This window comes from Elaeis guineensis, chromosome 10, assembly GCF_000442705.2.
Source record: "Elaeis guineensis isolate ETL-2024a chromosome 10, EG11, whole genome shotgun sequence".
NCBI classification, from domain to species: Eukaryota; Viridiplantae; Streptophyta; class Magnoliopsida; order Arecales; family Arecaceae; genus Elaeis; species Elaeis guineensis.
In genome coordinates this window covers 77946169-77964959 of record NC_026002.2, presented here as the reverse complement: position 1 = coordinate 77964959, position 18791 = coordinate 77946169, and the positions used below count along the sequence as shown (strand labels likewise).

At 36.6% G+C, this 18791-nt stretch overlaps 1 protein-coding gene and 1 long non-coding RNA gene across 3 annotated transcripts; one reads left to right on the top strand and one right to left on the bottom strand.

Annotated features, from left to right (window-relative positions):
* The first annotated feature begins 6760 nt into the window (after positions 1 to 6760).
* Positions 6761 to 9312, top strand: LOC105052186 (uncharacterized). Of its 2 annotated transcripts, XR_002165583.2 has the most exons (4): positions 6761 to 7241; positions 7416 to 8325; positions 8459 to 9218; positions 9298 to 9312. It is a non-coding gene; the product is annotated as an uncharacterized lncRNA (long non-coding RNA). The 2 variants fall into 2 exon arrangements; XR_012134686.1 differs by lacking the exon at positions 9298 to 9312 and having other exon boundaries at positions 6776 to 7238; positions 8459 to 8966.
* LOC105052187 (noroxomaritidine/norcraugsodine reductase) lies at positions 8823 to 13767 on the bottom strand. Its single transcript, XM_010932926.4, has 5 exons — positions 13614 to 13767; positions 11925 to 12132; positions 11164 to 11380; positions 10954 to 11060; positions 8823 to 9920 (listed from the first exon to the last, which is right to left on the bottom strand). Exons 1-5 carry the CDS (start codon positions 13727 to 13729, stop codon positions 9747 to 9749), a joined length of 822 nt encoding a protein of 273 aa, XP_010931228.1. The 5' UTR covers positions 13730 to 13767; the 3' UTR covers positions 8823 to 9746.
* Positions 13768 to 18791: the final 5024 nt, after the last annotated feature.

Below are 18791 nucleotides of genomic sequence, written 5' to 3'. Positions count from 1 at the left end.
AACTTTGAAAAAGGGTTCTTAGAGTGATTCTAGTGGAGGTTATGAAGGCATACAAACAATGGTGTATCAAGTTCTTGCGAAGGACTATCGGCAGCGCACTTAGGAAGAAGGCTATAGCACCATGACGAGTTGGGAAGGGCCCTGATCAATCCTGTGTGGATCACCGTTGGAGGGTTTTTACTTTAGAGTCTCATGGAGATCTCAAAATCACTAGTTCGTGATCTTCATGGTGGTATATGACTTCTGGTCTTCTCCTCATTTGCTTGATTTTATGATTTGATTGTAATCATCAAGGGGTTCATTGGATTTTTGAGTTTCGATAGTTGTGTTTAAATGTTAAATCTTATTTTCATTATTATATGAATGTTAAAAAAAAATTTAAAATCTATATTCTGCTGTGTCACCAAAACTTAATAGTAGTATTAGAGCCACCCTTGATTGATTCAGTCAAATTTTGTATTATTCTTATGATATGGATCAGATCCAGTTCGAACTATGTCAATATCAATACTTCTGATCGATATTTTATTATTGATTTTGATGTATTTTATTAATGATAAAGTGTTATCATTCTATGATCGAACCTTGGATATGAAATTTCATGAATTATAGACTTATGTGACAAGTTTAATTTAGATCCTTTGATCTATTTTTCGATGGATTGAAATTTAGTGCATGTGATGCATGAGGGCCTTGGAATGCTATATATGGATGTACATTGCCAAGGATTAAGATTTTTATATTTGATACATTTACTTAAGATCCAAGGACTGATCACCATGTTATCGAGGGCTAACCATTGTGGGTCGACTATCTTGGTTGTTGCTCGAGGCATGCATGGGGCCAAAAAATTTTGGTCATGAAAAGGATGCATCCGATATCAATTAAGATTTTTATGCCGATAGATTGGTTTAACTATAGTTCATTATTCTAATGTGATTAAAATTAATGTTTATAGATTAAACCAAAATTATTGTTCTAATTTGATTAGAAGCTAAGTTTAATTTTGGTTAATCAAATTTTGTCATTTACCTAATTAGATTAGGGTTTGAGTTATGGGTGACTGAATCTGAGTTTAACCTAATTGAATTAGGTTTAACCTAAAAATTGATCAACCTAACTCATAAGGATGATAATTGATTGACCTAATATTGAACTTTGGATCAAGTATTGAGCTCGAATAAAAAATCCTTGATGGATCTTATGCCCAAAAATATGAACATCTGAATTGACATATGTTTGAATGATATCGCAATTGAAATAACATGAGTTATTTGTTATAATATTTTATAATTATTATAAAATATTATGTTGATTTGTTATGAACTATGGAACATCCATGTGATGGATATATGCATGAATGCTTACATGCTAGTTGATTATATTAATGCATTTGCAAGAGTTACAATAAGAGCTGGGTGTCCCTGATGTATTATATTATCAGCTGTCTCTCTCTTTTCTATATTTTCAATTGTTAATTGAGATTTTTACATAATGATATAAAATTATAAAAAAAATTATTTGAGAATAGATAAAAATTATTTCTTTTTATTTTCAAATAAAGATCAAACATTCGTGGTTATCTTCATGATGATGAAGATTGGACTATCAGACTTTTGGAGAGCAGAGGTGTATTAAGATTGATCATGAGATGGTTCAATCTATAATGCACCTAGGGTTAGACCCAAAGATCATCCTATAGCTCGGATGATTTTTTCAAAGTCCATAACTATTTATTTTTCTTAATATGCTCTTACATGATAGTAGTTAGTATTTGAATTAATATTGCACATGATGTATGATTAAATGTTTAGGATGTGCATGAGACCTAAGTCCCTCAGTTAAATTATATTAAGTTTTAATGGCAAAGTGTTAAGAACACTATCCATGCCTTCCTTCATGCTAAGTCACTATTATGTCAAGAATCATTGTTGTGCTATCCACAAGGCTTGCAGTAGAGACTGGCTTAATACTATCTTGGTGCATAATGAAGCTAATTGCATTTAGCTCATAATAAGTTAATAGAGTATATCAAGAACCGTAGTGAGTTTGTTGTGCTATCCACAATGTTTGCTATAGTTATTGGTATGATGTTGATCTAGTGATACTTATGGCATATTCTAGTAGTGCTGCCTTGTTGTGCTATCCACAAGGATAGTATTATTCAGATATGACCATATAGGATTGAAAGGTATGACTTAACTAAAATATTATAGTTTGTTGTGCTATCCATAAGGCTATAAATATTTTAGAGGCAAAAGTTATATTGAGAATTGCATGAGATGCAATTAGTAAAGAGTTACTTATCTTTGAACTCATAGGAGCTTGTTGTGCTATTCATAAGATTTTTTATGTGGAATTGAGATCTCAACCCCACTAAGAAACTTCATGATAAGATTCCTCGATTTCATACTTGAGGGTTATGAAATTCGTTAAAATAGTGGGAGACATAATTAGATAAAAAATCTTCATCTAACTTATGCATATCATCATGAGTAGTCTTATTTATGTTCTTATATATACATTTGCATCTTTACATTCACTGCTTAGGATATTTTTAAAATTGATCGAATGTCATGGAATGGTTGAGAAATAGAAGGTGAAGAATGTCTTCACTATAAGTATCTAATATCATTACAGCATTAATGAGCAATAAAATTATAATAATTATCTTGCAAATGTGAAGTAGTAGCAGGATGCAAAAGTTGCATCTGCTAATAATTTGTATGTGATAAAAATTAATTATCATTGAGTATTTCAGCTTTAAATTTTTTTGATATGTGATACCTGATATAAGTTTCTCTTATGCAAAGTATTTGTTGGACCTATAAAGCTGAGGTGAGGTGACTACTTGACTTTTGATACTAATGGATAGTCCATTCATACTGAGGCTGTAGAAACTTATATAACCTTTTAGTAAGGTTTAGAGATTAATAGACCATTGATATGAGCCTAAATTTATCAAAAATATTATTTCAAATCTTTTGCTATTGTAGTATAATTTTAAAATTAATGTTAAGAATAAAAGTTACTCTGCATCTGGTAAACATTGTGGCTATGGTTTTATTATAATGATCTTATATTTCAGTCACTCGATGATGATGTTCTTCATATTTATGAGAACAAGAAATAAATATATGATGGTCACATATCTCAGGGCAAGCAAGGTATTAGGTCTTGAACATATGGATGTTCGAAGATTAATAATATCTCGATCCAGAGATTACACTTCATATGTGATATGATATGTTTTCTAAAATGCTTCACAAATATTATTGTCTCTTTCTAAAAAATATCTTAGAAATTGCTGTATGAATTAGATACTATAAAAATCTGCTACAAGCACTCCATATGAGATATGAAAAAGGCAAAAGATAGGTTGCCCAACTTATGAGAAAAGTATTGATGTACATAAGTTTATGCTAGAACAGGTTTTTATTAGTTTATAGGTTATCCTAAAAGGATAGTATGTGATACTATTTCTACCACTCTACTTGACAAAAGGTATTTTGATAGTAAGTATGCCACCTTTTAGGAATTTTTTTTTTCTAAAAGACGACAGTGGGAGGATAATTGAACTTGAAAGTTCAAGCCTATAAACTATCCTATCTTAATCTATAGAGTGTCTATAAGTTAATCCTCGACCAGATGTGCCCAGTGATGAGGAACGACCATGATACACACCTCCTTATCAAAAGGTCATTTTGAGTGTGTAATGTACCACTCAAAATATGGGTTTGTCATTATGAATGGTAGTACACCATACATCATTGTGAATAATGTTTTACTTGATCCATTCGGAGAATGTTATGAGTAGAGATTCTAATGGTTTGCTTGAAATCTTGACATCCAAAATTGACTCCCTGTACATCAACCAAGTGTGGACTATGGTTGAAGCACCTATGGGTATGACCCAACAAGTTGTTGTCAGAAATATCTATTCGGATTCTTGCTATTGCCACACACTATCTAGAGAAGTTGTCTCTGGTGGGAGGGCAAATGCTTTTATGAATTCAGATAGTTTATGAGGAGTGGGTACTTCTAGTTTTGATGGGATAGTCAAAATGTTTGACTTTGTCAAATAGAGATGAACGTATATATGTGCAAGAAAATAGGTGGGAGTTTCACTAATTTCTTGGTTATGTATGTGGAGGACATACAGTATATTGGGATGATGAGCCCGATATTACACTCGGTCAATGGCTTGCTTATCACAGAAGTTTTCATGGAATAGTCTTGGGTTAAGCATCCAATATACTTGGCATCTATAGGGATAGATGTTAATAGATGCAAGGTTTGTCCCAGTCTAAGTACATAGAATTTAATGTTAAAAGGGTTTAATATGAATGGGTGTAAAGGTGTTTACTTATCTATACATTCAATGTACCAAGCTTGATGTGAATTATGCCTTATGTATAATCATTAATTTCAGACTGATCCATGATATGATCTTTTTAAAATTGTGAAAAGTATTCTCAAAGTATTTGAGAAGTACTAGAAGAGCAGTGAATTGAAAAAATTTCAAACAGCATATTATATTTGTTTCAGTTAAATATTGTTAGTAAAAATTACTTAGAAAAGGTGCCTGATGAAAGGTTCATCATTAAGTTGGGTGTCGTCTCACCGAGTACCCATGCACATCCTAGGCATTTTCATCTCATTCATGATATGATCATAAAATGAGCTAATATTAAAGAACAGTATAATAGGACCAGTTCATTAAGCCATACATAGCAGCAGTGTAATCGCCATCCTGATTGCATGGGCATCAGGTAAAGGGGCGATTGGCTTTAGTGCATATGGGAGATTGCAAGAATTGTGCCCAACAAGCCAATCGCATGGAGATGCAATGAAACTTTTCTTTATTATCTTCCTGCTCATTTGCATGGAATTAGTTATTTTATTTATATAAGGTATTATGTTTTATCATTTACTGTATCATTTTTATATGATTATGATAAATCCTATAGATTAGGATAATGATTTTAGGGATATGATGAGATCATACCAATGCGATCTAAAATTTTGATAGCCCTAATCTAAAATATTTTTAATTATTGGATCATCGAGTCCGAGATCAATGACTCCGATAAGACTGGTACATCCTATGTATGCTCGATGGAGATGGTGGTTGATCTCACAACCACTTGTGTAGTGACACTAATACAAATATGTAAGTGCTCAATAGAGAATGAGTTCACTGAACTGACCCACAAAGGATATCTGATGGAGCCTTACAGCATGTCAACAGATGGTTCTTAAGTGGGAGTGATGCATGTGATCATTTGATATGAGATCACCATAGTACCTTGTGTGCATGGACCCTTACTTTGGTTTATTCCCTAGCACACCACTTTGAGATGTGTGTGGGATATTCTGGATATGGTAAAGTGTGCATGAAGGTTGTGAGTGGTCAACAAAAAATTGATCATTCCTTGTAGGAGGAGAGAACATCTTATGTGATCTCATAGGATGATGACTCTGAGAGTCTCTGGCCAGAGCAGGGATGAATAGTAGAAATAGTTTCTACTGGTTCATCAATGGAGTCATCATCATCAGATCGAGATACATATGGTTAGGTATTTGGGTTTGACATATTTTCATTCTCAAGACTTTTTTAGGATGTTGTTTAATCGAAGGATTGAATTGCACAGTAACTCACCACAGAAGGATAATTTTGATATTTTTATTAAATTTTAAATCTTTTGGGTAGTCATGACACATTGCTAGACATCAATCTTGACTTGTGGATTCGACAAAATTAAAAGAGTTTAATTCTAGAATCAATTAGAAAGAGTCCTAGTTGATTGGGACTCTTGAGCTGACCTAATCCAATCAAAATTAGGGTTTCATCGAGAGTTTGGGTCCACTGCTAGCTAGATTTGGAATCCAATAGGTCACATACAATAAAAATTTGATCTTGATCTAATCAATTTGAATTTATTATAAATTCAATGGGTTAATTAAATTACTAACACATAAATTAACCCAAGTTTTTAATTGGGTTTAGTGCAAAGGTATTTGTGCTAACCCAGTCTAGTTGCCTTGACCTAATGTGATTAGGTTTTGAACCATCTAATTTATTAGTTGATTTTATTTGATTTTGTGAAAGTGTTCCACGTGGAATCAACCTCCTCCACATCAAACCACATGCATAAATATGGGTGGCGTCATATTTATTTTTGGAATTAAGAAGGAGAGTCCTTCTTTCTTACTCCTCTTAAAATTATTACATCTTCCATGCATCCCTTTATTTTTGTGTGCCATCAGATGGCACCTTGGGATATGGGATGTGGGAGAGGAGAGGGAGTCCTTCACTAGGAAGGAACTCCACGCCATTTTGAATGTGGACTCCCCATTTATGACATTGAGAAATGTAGAGTCCATTTCTACGTGGACTCCTAATTTTCTTCCTTTAATTCTCTCCACGTTTATTAATTCACCGTGTCATCAGATGTCTCTTGAAATTATGGGTGTAGAAGAGAAGAAAGAGTCCTTCTCTAGCAAGGAAACTACACGCCAAAAAATTATGGACGCCCCCCTTGTGTGCATTAATTTTTGGGAAGAGTCCTTAATGGAATGGACTCTTGGTTTCATGCCTTTTATCCTTATCCCACATGCCAAGTGTTGGCGTCTTAATTTTTTCCAAGCAGAGGAAGAGTTCTTCTATTGGTTAACCTCTTTGTTTTCCACGCAAACTCCTTGGATTACACTGAAAAATTCAATGAAGGCATGTAATAATTAAGGGACGCCAAGAGTTGGCGTCCCATAGAGTCGCCCCATGTTTCCTATTTAATGAGGGTGCCACAACCTGTTTTAATGTGCCATGTTTGGCTGAGAATGGGCATGAAAATGAGAGGAAATAATGAAAAAAATCTGAAAAAAAGATAAGAAAAAAAAGAGAAAAATAGAAAGGAAGGGAGAAGAGAAAAATGATAGTACGAGATACTTGTCCTAAGATTAGATTGTTCATGTGTTAAATATAAAATTTGATTAGAGTGTGGTTTGATACTTTGGAAAAGGGTTCCTAGAGTAGTCTTAGTGGAGGTCACGAAGGCATACAAGCAATGATGTATCAAGTTCTTACGAAGGACTATCGGCAGCGCACTTAGGAAGAAGGCTGCAGCATCATGACGAGTTGGGAAGGATCCTGATTAATTCTGTGTGGATCACCGTTGGAGAGCTTTTTTTTTGGAGTCTCGTGGATATCTCAAAATCATCGGTTCATGATCTTCATGGTGGTATATGACTTCTGATCTTCTTCTCATTTGCTTGATTTTATGATTTGATTGTAATCATCAAGAGATTTCTTGGGTTTTTGAGTTTCGATGGTTATGTTTAAATGTTAAACTTTGTTTTCATTATTATATACATGTTAAAAAAATATTAAAATCTATATTCCGCTGCATTATCAGAATCTAACAGAAACCATGACTGATGGTGGTCGGCAAAGCAAGGAAGAAAGCCAAAACAGGAGATCTGATTTCAAACATGGGTTCCGACGAGCTGCCGGCTTAAATCAAGTTTGGTTGACGGTCATGGGGTCAGGAGGAGGAGGAGAATAAGAGTTTAGATCCTTACCTAATTCTGGTGAAGCCAAGAAGATGATCCAGCCTATTTCTCGTGAAATTCGAGGGAACAACTCGATCAGAATTTTGAAAATCAGTGGCAGCTTCTTGAGGAACTTTGTGATGAAATTCAAGGGAGGAGAAGAGTCCTTTTTATAGAGGGGTCTTTAAGGTTTTTAATCCCGGTTTGGAAGCCCTAACATTTTCTTTTCTCAGTCGGAATCGGAGAAGAGGTCGGGTGCATAGTTGGTGAGGTTTCTATTTTTTTGTTTTTCCGATTGCTTTAAAATTCATGTGAAAAAAATTCAAAAGGGAGTTTATCCGAGATGGCGCGTTTGGATTTTATCCTCCCAGTCTAAAACTGCGGGCTTTCAGTAGTCCCAGCAAAGGGAGTCATCGGGAGCAGCTTGTGCTTTGTTCCGACTCCCAAAGTTTTTGAAATGAGATGAGGAAGTAAGAGACTTCCACCGTAGTTATATTATATAGTATAATAGATGATTATAGAAAACAACAGGCTCCGGGATGCAGGCGATGCCCTTGTTGGTACAAGGGATGCCTTAATCTGGGACCATGATTATCAACTCGTACAATGTTGAACTGATAATTGGAAACCCCTATTCGCAATACAAAGATTGAGTGCTCCTCTCAAGCATTTACATGCATTGGTTGTGGTAGAGGCTCAGGAGGTGACGTCGGATTTTGGAAGGCTTGCATGTGGTGAAGGAGGTCCATTCATGGTATAACCATGCTATCCATTGTATGTATAACACCCACTTCAGTTAATGCTTCAAAATTGAATATTCTGTTACTCCTTTCCTTCCAAATACACTAGAAACTCACTACTAGAACGGAGTCCAATTCCTTGATTGTGTGCTGGTTTCTTATATTAGGCCTCCAGATATGCCAAAGGTCTTTCCGAAAAATGCTGAAAATTTGTGCTATCAAGGATTTTGGACCAGATTTTTCTGACAAAAGCACAGGCCAACATCAGGTGATCCAAGCTTTCGGGGTGGCACGAGCAAAGAGGGCATGAGGGAGGACCTTGAGCGCCTTTTTTTTTTTGTAGTATGTCAGCAGTAAGCACCCTGTTGTGATAACAAAGCTAGCTAAAGATTTTAACCTTTTCAGGTAATGGTGTCTTCCAAATGATTTTGCTGAAGAAGGAAGTTATGCCGCCATGGATCATGAAGAAAGTAGCTTCTCCTAACTGTAAATGAACCAGAAGGATGCCATTTCCGACTCCTAAAGTCAGTAGATGGAGTCAAGCTTCAGATTTGCCTAGCTGAACTGGACTTGGGCATTTATTTGGGTCAAGATCAAAATAAAATACATGCTTCATATCTACTATTACATTAATTTTAAATCTTATTTGAAATGCTAAACAAATTACTATCTGGATATCTATTTGTCACGTATTAATATAGATTATATAGATAAGAATGTATGCCAGTGATATGATTGTGATCTCACCACGAACACAAGCTAGTTTGAGGCACATGGATGGGCCTATAACAGAACCGGCTTGACTGGGGCAGTGGACCCAAATCGGAGAAACCACTACCTTGAAATAATCGGAGCCCCAATTATTCTCCTACAGTGAATGCACCGAATCACCATCCATTTACAGAAGAAAGCCAACATGCTGATGTGGTATCTTTTTATTGGTTTTGTCTCATAGATATTGTTAATAAAGCCAATATGCTGATGTGGCATCTTTTTATTGGTTTAGTCTACAGTACACATGGTAGACTAACTATCCAAGATTTTCTCCGTTTACGGTGGCTACTTTGATCGGACGACTCCTCTTCGGCGTCATACTTTTAAGTGGGGACTTAAGCCTGCCTTCGAAAGCTGAAGCCAAATAAAACCAATATCTGTTTTCGATGATATAAATAAATAAAGCCAATATCACGACTTAAACATAAGCACATTGGCCCAGGCCATCAGTGCTTTAATTTATATGAATTCATCAATTCAGAATAGCCAAATATCGTCACATTTATTCTCAAGGCTCTAGAAATTGCCTTGGCTCTCCATGGCTGAAAACTACATAACAAAACAAAGCTCTCTGACAACCTATCCTAAGCATCACCACTCTAGGCCATTAGAGGAACTGGACAGCATTAATATTAATTGAGGATAGAGCACATAAACTTTCCAGTAGTGTTGTTTTTCTCCTTAGAAGCCACTCACAGTCCGACCTCCGTCAACACAAATAACCTGACCCGTGATATAGGAAGCAGCAGGCAGGCATAGGAACGACACAAGAGATGCCACCTCCTCTGGTTCTGCCACACGCCCCATGGGTATGCGGGAGACTTCTCTTGCTGTGGCTTCTTTGTCTTCAAGTACCTGTACAAATTCAAACTAATTAGGATGAGAGATTTTAGTAGAAATTTAGCCTGACGACTCACCACAGGTATTTGTGTTGGTGAAAGATGCAGTGCAAATTACATGAGGTTTGATTGCAGCAGCCATGGCCACCATAAATTTTTTATCCATTTTAAGTTGCTAAAAAAAAGTGCGGCCCTGTAGGGCCACCTTGACGTTCTTGCACTGGAGGAAAGCTAGGGAAACAGGATTTTTATGTTTTTGTTTTTCGAAGAAAAATCTAGGATGCAGGATATGACAATCGATCAGGTTGGAGTGATCCTTGTAAATCAAAATTTGTAGTATTGATTCATACTGAAGTCAACTGATCTAGGTCATATTTATCAGACAATTACAACAGGTTAGCCATCTTGTTTTTCATGTTCTTAATTTCTCAGTTCTTTCTAAAACTAACACAAAGAAGCCCAAGCGTGAGAGCATAATTCAACACCACCCACTGACTTATGTCATCTTGTGCTTCTCCTATCATGGGTGAAATTATTGGTTAGATGACTAGTTCCCTCAGCTCAGTGGTGGACCCGTCCAACCGCAAAAGGACAAATACAACATGGCATGTATTACTCTCTTTCCCTCTTGTGTGTCCCTTGGTGGTTGGATTGGTCCGCTGAACTGATAGATCTGATCCAACCAATAACTTCTACCATCGTGGAGATACACGAACCAAACTTTACCAACCATTGTTTAGTATAAAAATGCCTATGCAAGGAGCAAGTGATGGTTATACTTCCTTTTATTTCCCTTTATAAACGTGATGATCTTCCCTAATAGCATGGATTGGCTTGGCTCAGGTCTATTCTAAAACCCTCATCCCCTCTATGGATTGCTTCGTAAATATACAGAATGTGATGCTATAGTTAACTAGGTATTCTACAGTAAAATGTGCACTTACCCATCGAGTGGTCCTGCTACCCATAATACCCATCAAGCGATGTTTTTTCTTTTTTTTTCATTTTTCAAAGGAAAGGTTCAGACAACAATGAAAAAGGGCCCTTACAGACTGTACGAGTGGGGTCCGGATGAACCCTGGAGCAACACAGTTCACTCGGATATTGTCTTTTATCCACTCACAAGCCAGGTTCTTTGTGAGCTGATTCAGCGCTCCTGAAGAATATAGCAGATAACAAAGTCATGAGGAGTAGTGGGCCGGGAGATCCACAGTTATGGGTTAACTATGCTTCATAAAATAGGCCTTATCTTACCATACCTTTAGTTGCTGCATAAATGGATAAAGTTGGCAGGGCTACAACCCCTGCAACTGAGGAGATGAAGACGATGCTGCCCGCCCCCGATGCCTTCAGAAGAGGGTGAGCTAGTTGGCTCAGATGGAAAGCTGATTCCAGGTTGGTAGCCATAAGAAAGGAATACTCTTCAGCAGTGAAATGCACAGCTGCCTTCACAATGCCTGTCCCTGCATTGTTAACCTAGGTGGGGAAACCACAACTTTGTTATGTGGATGAATGGATTCATACTCCAGTGAAGTAGACTCAGCAGTCAGTTATGGGAATGCGAAAAACAAGAGACCATCTCAATAGGGCAACAGCAGACATGAACTTAATTATTTACGGCAGGATTTTGGTTGAACTCGTACCTTCTAGGTTGTCACCCACGGGCATAGGCTTGAAGAGCAGGTATTGAGGAATGGTAAAGTTGGAGTAGGTAGAAATTAATGAAAAGAAAATTTACAGGCACAGAAACAATAAACGCTAGGAGACTCCTCATCAAAGCCGTGACCTACCTAAATGGAAGAGGAACAGCTCATACAGGATGTGCAACAACCTTGATGGCCTCATGACTCCAAATGCTACAACAATTTATTATGAAACAAGTTTGATGTGCATTAATTGTGTCACGAGAGATTTTTCTTTTCTTTTTTTCTTTTTGACATTCAGGACAAGTTTGGCCTGTTTTTGTATCCTGGTATATATCATTGCAACGAGACATAGTGTAGTGCTGCTCGAAACTTACAAGGATATTGAGTTTCCCCTGGAAAATGGAACGGACACCCTCCATTAGTTTCTCTCTTTCGGCTCGCTTTGAGACATCGCAAACTGATCCAGTGACATGAATGTTCAGACTTTTCCATTGTTCCAGGCATTTGCTGAGCTCTGCTTCATTCCTGGAACATGTGTGTACAGTTGCTCCAAATCCTGCTAATTCTTCAACTATGGCATGCCTGGAATGTTATCAGAGGATCACATTTACATCGGTCACAACGGCAAAACAATGTCAGGCAACTTCATGAACTCAGTAGGATCTTCTTTGATGAGCAATCATGGATGTGTAAACCACCATCAGGTGCACTCGTGTATATTTTTGATGGGAAAAGAAGGAAGCAGACTGCTTCCCCCACCCCCCCGCTTTATTTAGAGTATTAACAACATACAGAGTCAAGAACGTTACAGAGGAACAAAGAAGAAGTCAAAGAATGAAACAGCCCCACACACCCCAACAGGACAAACACAGCGACTCGCTCTGGTGTAAATGAGCATAAATTTTGTTGAGGTAGTCGTAAGTTCCTAATATTATATTCTCCCTAAACCGCTTGCAAGCTGGAGAAACGAAAAATATCTTTATGTGAGTTTAAAAAGACTGGGTTCATAACATTCGAATTTCAAGGCGTGCAAATTCCAGAGAAGTGTTGAAATTATGATGTGAACCATAATTTCAAACAGGCGATTTCTAATTTAAAAAAAAAAGGAGAAAAACTTTGGTTTGGAAAAGCAACTATAACCCTTTCATATGTTCACATTCTGTTTTCCCAGGAAAAAGATATGATTTTATGTGAGCTACAGACTATGCTTAACATCATTAATCTATATTTTTTGCTGAAGAAATAGTATCAACAAGTAATATCCTGATCATTGAATTTAGCGTATCAGACGTTTACTTTGTCCAGATGGTATAGGCCAGCAAGATTAGGAATTTTTCCAGTTATTTATTTAATCTATTCTTTTCCTTTTTTTTTAAAAAAAAGTATAAGGGTACCAAGATACCATCACCATTATTGTTAAAATAAAAATTATGTACAAGAATATGTAAGGCAAGGTACCCTGCTGTTAATAGAGAAAAATAACAAAGATTCATAATTTGTGATTCAGTAAGAAACTTCTAAACCCAGAAGACAGATGTGATCTTTGGCAAAGACACAAACTTCTTGATCAGGCTGAACAGAGATGGCTGCGGCAAGAGAGGAGCAGAGAGCCGTCTTAGACGTAGTGACGGACAATCTTTCAGGCCAACTTCAATGGATGTTGGTAATTTATTTAACCTATTCACTCTCATTTGTTGTTCATTTTTATTGATGAACAGAACATACATGCTCTGTGTCCTAACTTATCTCTGAGTTTTACCCATTCCATCATTAAGCTTTCTTTTACTAAGAAAACAATCATACTATGAACTTTTTACAAATTTGAAAATACTTCTTCTAATGAGAAAATTATAGAAAATGATATAAAAAATGAATGTGCCAATATTTCTCAACAACAGAAAGAAAGGATAAATGAATTTGGCTTTCTAGTTCTTTAATCTAACAAAACCATTTTAAGGCATCGGCAAAGGATCAATATAGTTCGGAGATTTGTTTGAAAATTTAAAAGAAAACTACCTGGGATGGCTGACGATGTGGATGGAATAGGTGAGCAGATTCCTTACCCAATTCCTTTGGTGCCTCCAGTGACCAAAGCTGTGGTTCCATTGAGGGTCCATTTTTTTGCTATGCTGTTGACCCTGCTCCCTGCAACTTCCATGGTCGTCTTTTCTATTTCCATCCGAATCCCGTTCCACTCCTGTTGCCTTCGAGCGCGCGCAAGGCTTTATATTAAAAAGGAGCTACGCGCAGGCGGCAGGTGGCTCTTTATTATATACCGAAAAAGTTTTGCATTGTTAGCGTCCGTGACATGGTAGAGCCTGCAATAATTAATATTGCTGTCGGAGAGGAAAATGATGTTCAGAATGTCAAACTTTGTTCTCCTATTTTATGTTTTGTTTTGCCTTTTCCAATGATATGCTTCATTTACAAACGGTCACTCTGGAAAGGAGGGGCGAAAAAAAAAAACTGGAAAGAAAAAACTTTGTTCTCCTATTTTATGTTTTGTTTTGTTCTCTTTGCAAACGTTCATTTGGAAATGAAAAAAACGATAAAAAAATTTCATTTAGTCTTGAACCGACTAATGGATGATGTAGATTATTAATCTACCTATACAAATCTCAAAGTAATCGAATGGATGATCCAGATTATTCATTCTTTCGCATAGATCTCGAAAAAATCAATGGATGATCAGGATTATTCATCTACTTCCACAGCTTTCAAAGCAATATAGGTGCTCCAGACATTTATCTATCTAGACATATCTCAAAACACCTATAGATGATCCAAAGATTCATCCATCTGCACAGATCTCAAAGCAACCATGGATGATCTAGATATTCATATATCTGCATGGATCTCAAAGCAACTATGGATGATCTAGATATTCGTCCATCCGCATAAATCTCAAAGCGACTAATATGTGACCAAGAGCATCCATCCATCTGCACAGATCTAAAAGTAACTAATGGATGGTCTAGATTATTAATCCACCTGTGCAAATTTTGAAGTGACCAGATGGAAGATTCAAATTATTTATCCTTTTTTGCAGATCTCAAAACAATCAATGGATGATTAGAATTATTCATCCATTTGTACGGATATCATAACAACTACAGATGATCCAGATATTCATCCACTTGCATAGATCTCAAAGCAATTGTAAATGATCCAGACATTCATCCATCTACATAGTCTTAAAGCAATCAATGGATGATTCAGATGTTCTCCAAAACAATTATAGATCATCCATATATTTATTTATGTGCATAGATCTCAAAGCGACCATGGATGATGCAAATATTCTTCCATCTATATTGTTGCAGTCAAGGGTCAGATGGCTGGATCAGTCTCCACTTTCATATGTATGAGGTATTGTTGGCTTTGGCTCTGGCTATCTCGGACTTCAATCGGCCACCTGTGGCTATAGTGGGCCATATTGTCTTTTTCGAGGATTTACCATGGTTGGCTATTTTGAGCCTCATAGTTTTGCTCTTTAAAAGATGTCTTGCAGAGAAGAGAAGGTTACATTCTATATAAGCCATAGTTCTCCTTGACTTACGACTGATGTGGTATACAAAATCCCCTCCTCTTGCAATAGTAGCCCCTCAGGTAAGGGGCACTCTATATGCTAGGGGTTGGCCCTTTCTCTAGTGCCATTTTGTTGTAGTCAAGGGTTAGATGGATGGGTCAGTCTCCACTCTCATATGCGTGAGGTATTATCTGTTTCGACTCTAGCCATCGTAGGCTTCAGTGGATCCTGATGGCTTCAGTGGATCCTAATGGCTTCAGTAGGCCATTCGGCTACTGTGGGTCATGTTAACTTTTTTGACTATTTATCTCGATTGGCTACGGTGGGTCTTGGCCATTTTAAGCCTCATAATTTTATCTTTTAAAAAATACCTCACTGGAGAGAGAAGGTTTCATTTCATATAAGCCAAAATTCTCTTTGACTTATAACCGATGTGGGATTAAAAGTCCCCTCCTCCTGTAGTATATATAGATCTCAAAGCAATTGTGGATGATCTAAATATTCATCCACCTACATAGATCTCAAAGTGATCAATGAATATCTTGATCATCTGTGGGTGCTTTGAGATCTATGTAGGTGGATGAATAATCTTGATCATGCATCGATCACTTTGGAATTTATGCAAGTGAAGGATCATCTATATCTTCATGGTTGCTTTAAGATATGTGTTGGTGGATGAATATATGGATCATCTGTGGTTGCTTTGATATTTGTACGGATGGATGAATATATGGATCATCCACGGTTGCTTTGAGATCTATGCAAATGAATGAGTATTTGGATCATCCATGACTCCTTTAAGATCTATGCAAGTGGATTAAAACCACTGAATATTTGGATCATCCATTATTTTAAGATCAATGTAGGTGGACGAATAGTTGGATCATTCATAATTTTTTTGCAATCCATATAGATGGATGAAGTATCTAGATCACCTATAGTTGCTTTTAGATATATATATATATATAGATAGATGAACATTTGGATCACCATGGTTGCTTTGAGATTTGTGCAAGCATAGGAATATCTGTGCAGTGGAGGAATATACTGATCATATCCATTGATCAATTTGAGATGTATGTAGAAGGATGAATATTGGATTATCAATGCAGTTGCATTGATGTTTACAAGTGGATTGTAATATAGATCATCCAGTAGTTGTTTTGAGTTTGATGCAGGGGATGGATGATCCTGATCATGCATTGGTTACTTTGAGATCTATGCAAGTGGATGAATAAAGAAGTTCGAGAACTCTGAGATTTGTGCAATGGATAATCCAATTATTTATCTATTTGTGTAGATCTCAAAGCAAATACATGAATGATCTAAATATTCATTCATTTGGATAGATCTCAAATTGGCCACATGGATGCTGTGGATTATTCATCCATCCACATCAATCTTAAAGTTGGAAAGGCTAAAAGAGGGAGAGGACATTTTCATCAATTGAAATGACAAACCGATGCTGTCTGCTAGCCAAGGAGCCGAAGGATAGTTTGGAACAATTTGTAAATTTGATTGATCTATTTGAAACTTTTTAAAGTTGAGTAATGTCTTTGAGATTAGCCTAAAGCTTTAGAGTTACAAATAGAACCAGATACTTGGATGTGGATTGGATGGTTGTCTATCGATATCCATATTCATGTTTCTTTGACAGAAATAGATATAGATATGGAAATTAGTCAGATGCTCAAAATTCTATCCATATTTTGAATAAATTCAGATTTTTAGGATCCAAATGGATACTATCCAATTCACTTTCACCACTATCATAGCTGTCAGAATCAAATGTACATGTACATTCTGACGAATATAGAGAGTTCATATCTTATTTTGGATAAATTTAAATTTTTTGAATCCAATTGGATATTATCCAATCCACTTTCACCGCTATCACAGCTATCATAATCAGATGTAGATGTACCGATAGAGAGTTTAGATCTTATCCTCCCACTCTAAACCTATGGACTTTCATTATTCCCAGTTAAGGGAGCCATTTGTGAGAGGGTTGTGTTTTGTCCTAACTCCTAAAGTAGTAGATAAAGTCAAGCTTGAGATTTGCCTAGCCGAACTGGGATCAAGCTCATTTATTTGGTTCAAAATCAAAATAAAATGCATACTTCACATCTACCATTACATTAATTTTCAAATCTTATTTAAAAAATAAAAATCCATTACCATTCAAATTATATGCTATTATCTATTTGTCATACATTAATATAGCTTATATAGATAGGAATTGTTGCTTCAATTCTCTGATTCGAGGTTGATGCGGTGGAGGTTGGGCACTATCCCAAGGGCCAAGACCCCAGAGGGAACCTGCAACAGAAGTTTGCACTCGTCAGAGGTTCTCCAATGAGAGATCCTTCGATGCTTAAATTAGCTGAAGTCTGAGAATAATAGAGGAAAGAGAGTGAGGGGGAGAGGATGAGAAAGAGGTGTGTTATTCTCTCCAATCGGGCTTACCTGAGGATCTCTTTGGTACATCTTTATATAGAGATAGAGCCATAGGCTATTAGCTAGAATCTGTAAGCAATTAGACGTGATCCTTTAGATTATTAAGCCACATTCTGATAAACTATTAGGATAGAAAATCTTCCCACCAACCTGCGGATCGAGGTTGTTAGATAGTTATGAATTTTGCCTATGTGGAAAGATGAATTGGCAGTCTGAGGTTAGTATAGAGCTGAGGCTCTATGCTGGTGCTTGTGTCTGAGATTTTGGGACGTCGCCTCTCCTCCTATCTATCGTAGGGTCTCATTTTTTGTCCTCAATGGGATCCTACCATAGGGTTGGTAAGGTTCCAATCATGGGTCCGCTAATATCCAAATTGAAGGTCGGGAAGAGGCCGATGACAAAGAATTGGTCCGCCTGGGTTTTTCATTTCTCTCCAAGATCTGAGGTAGTCTTGTTGAGGCATCAGTGAGTGTTCGATTTTATCCTGAGGAGAGGAAAATCATTTTGGATAGCAGATTACCTCCACAACACAAACATACATCGGTGATAAGATTGTGATCTCATGATAAAAACAAGCTAGTTCTAAGTATATGGATAAGTCTTTAACTAAACAAGCATGACAGGCACAGTGGACCCAAATCAAAACAACAACCCAAATATGGCTGTAGCATCTGTAGCATCAGAAAGACTTCCCATTTTTTAGGTCAGGTCTACATTATGTGACCGAGATCTTCTTTTAAATTTTAGAAGAATTTGGATGGAGGTTAAAAATATCCTTAGAGATCTTAATAAAGGCTAATATATTGTTTTCTTCACTTTGTGTTTAATGATATTGTATATACCAACTGTATTATAACTTTTTTAAATCTTTTCCCCCCTCTCTTATAATTTGTTTCCTAATCTTCAATAAACACCAAGTGGCTCTTTCTACCTCTCTTTCATTTGAATAAAAAAAAGAAACAACCACCCACTTATTCTCCCCCACCGTCAATGTGGGGAGTGGGGTGAAACCCCCTGTTTACAGTATTTTTTTTTTGTTTTTTTGGTAGCAATTTATAGTGTTTGATTTAACGGGGTGATGATGCTCTTGCATTATACTTTTAGCAGTGGGGACTTAAACCTGCCTTCGAAAGCTGAAGCCAAATAAAACCAATATATTTTTGATGGAAAAGAGGAGGAGATTGCCACCCAAATATTTTTACTGGAAGAATGTACAAGAAGAAGAACGAAGTGTGAAACAAGCTCTGCTCTTAAG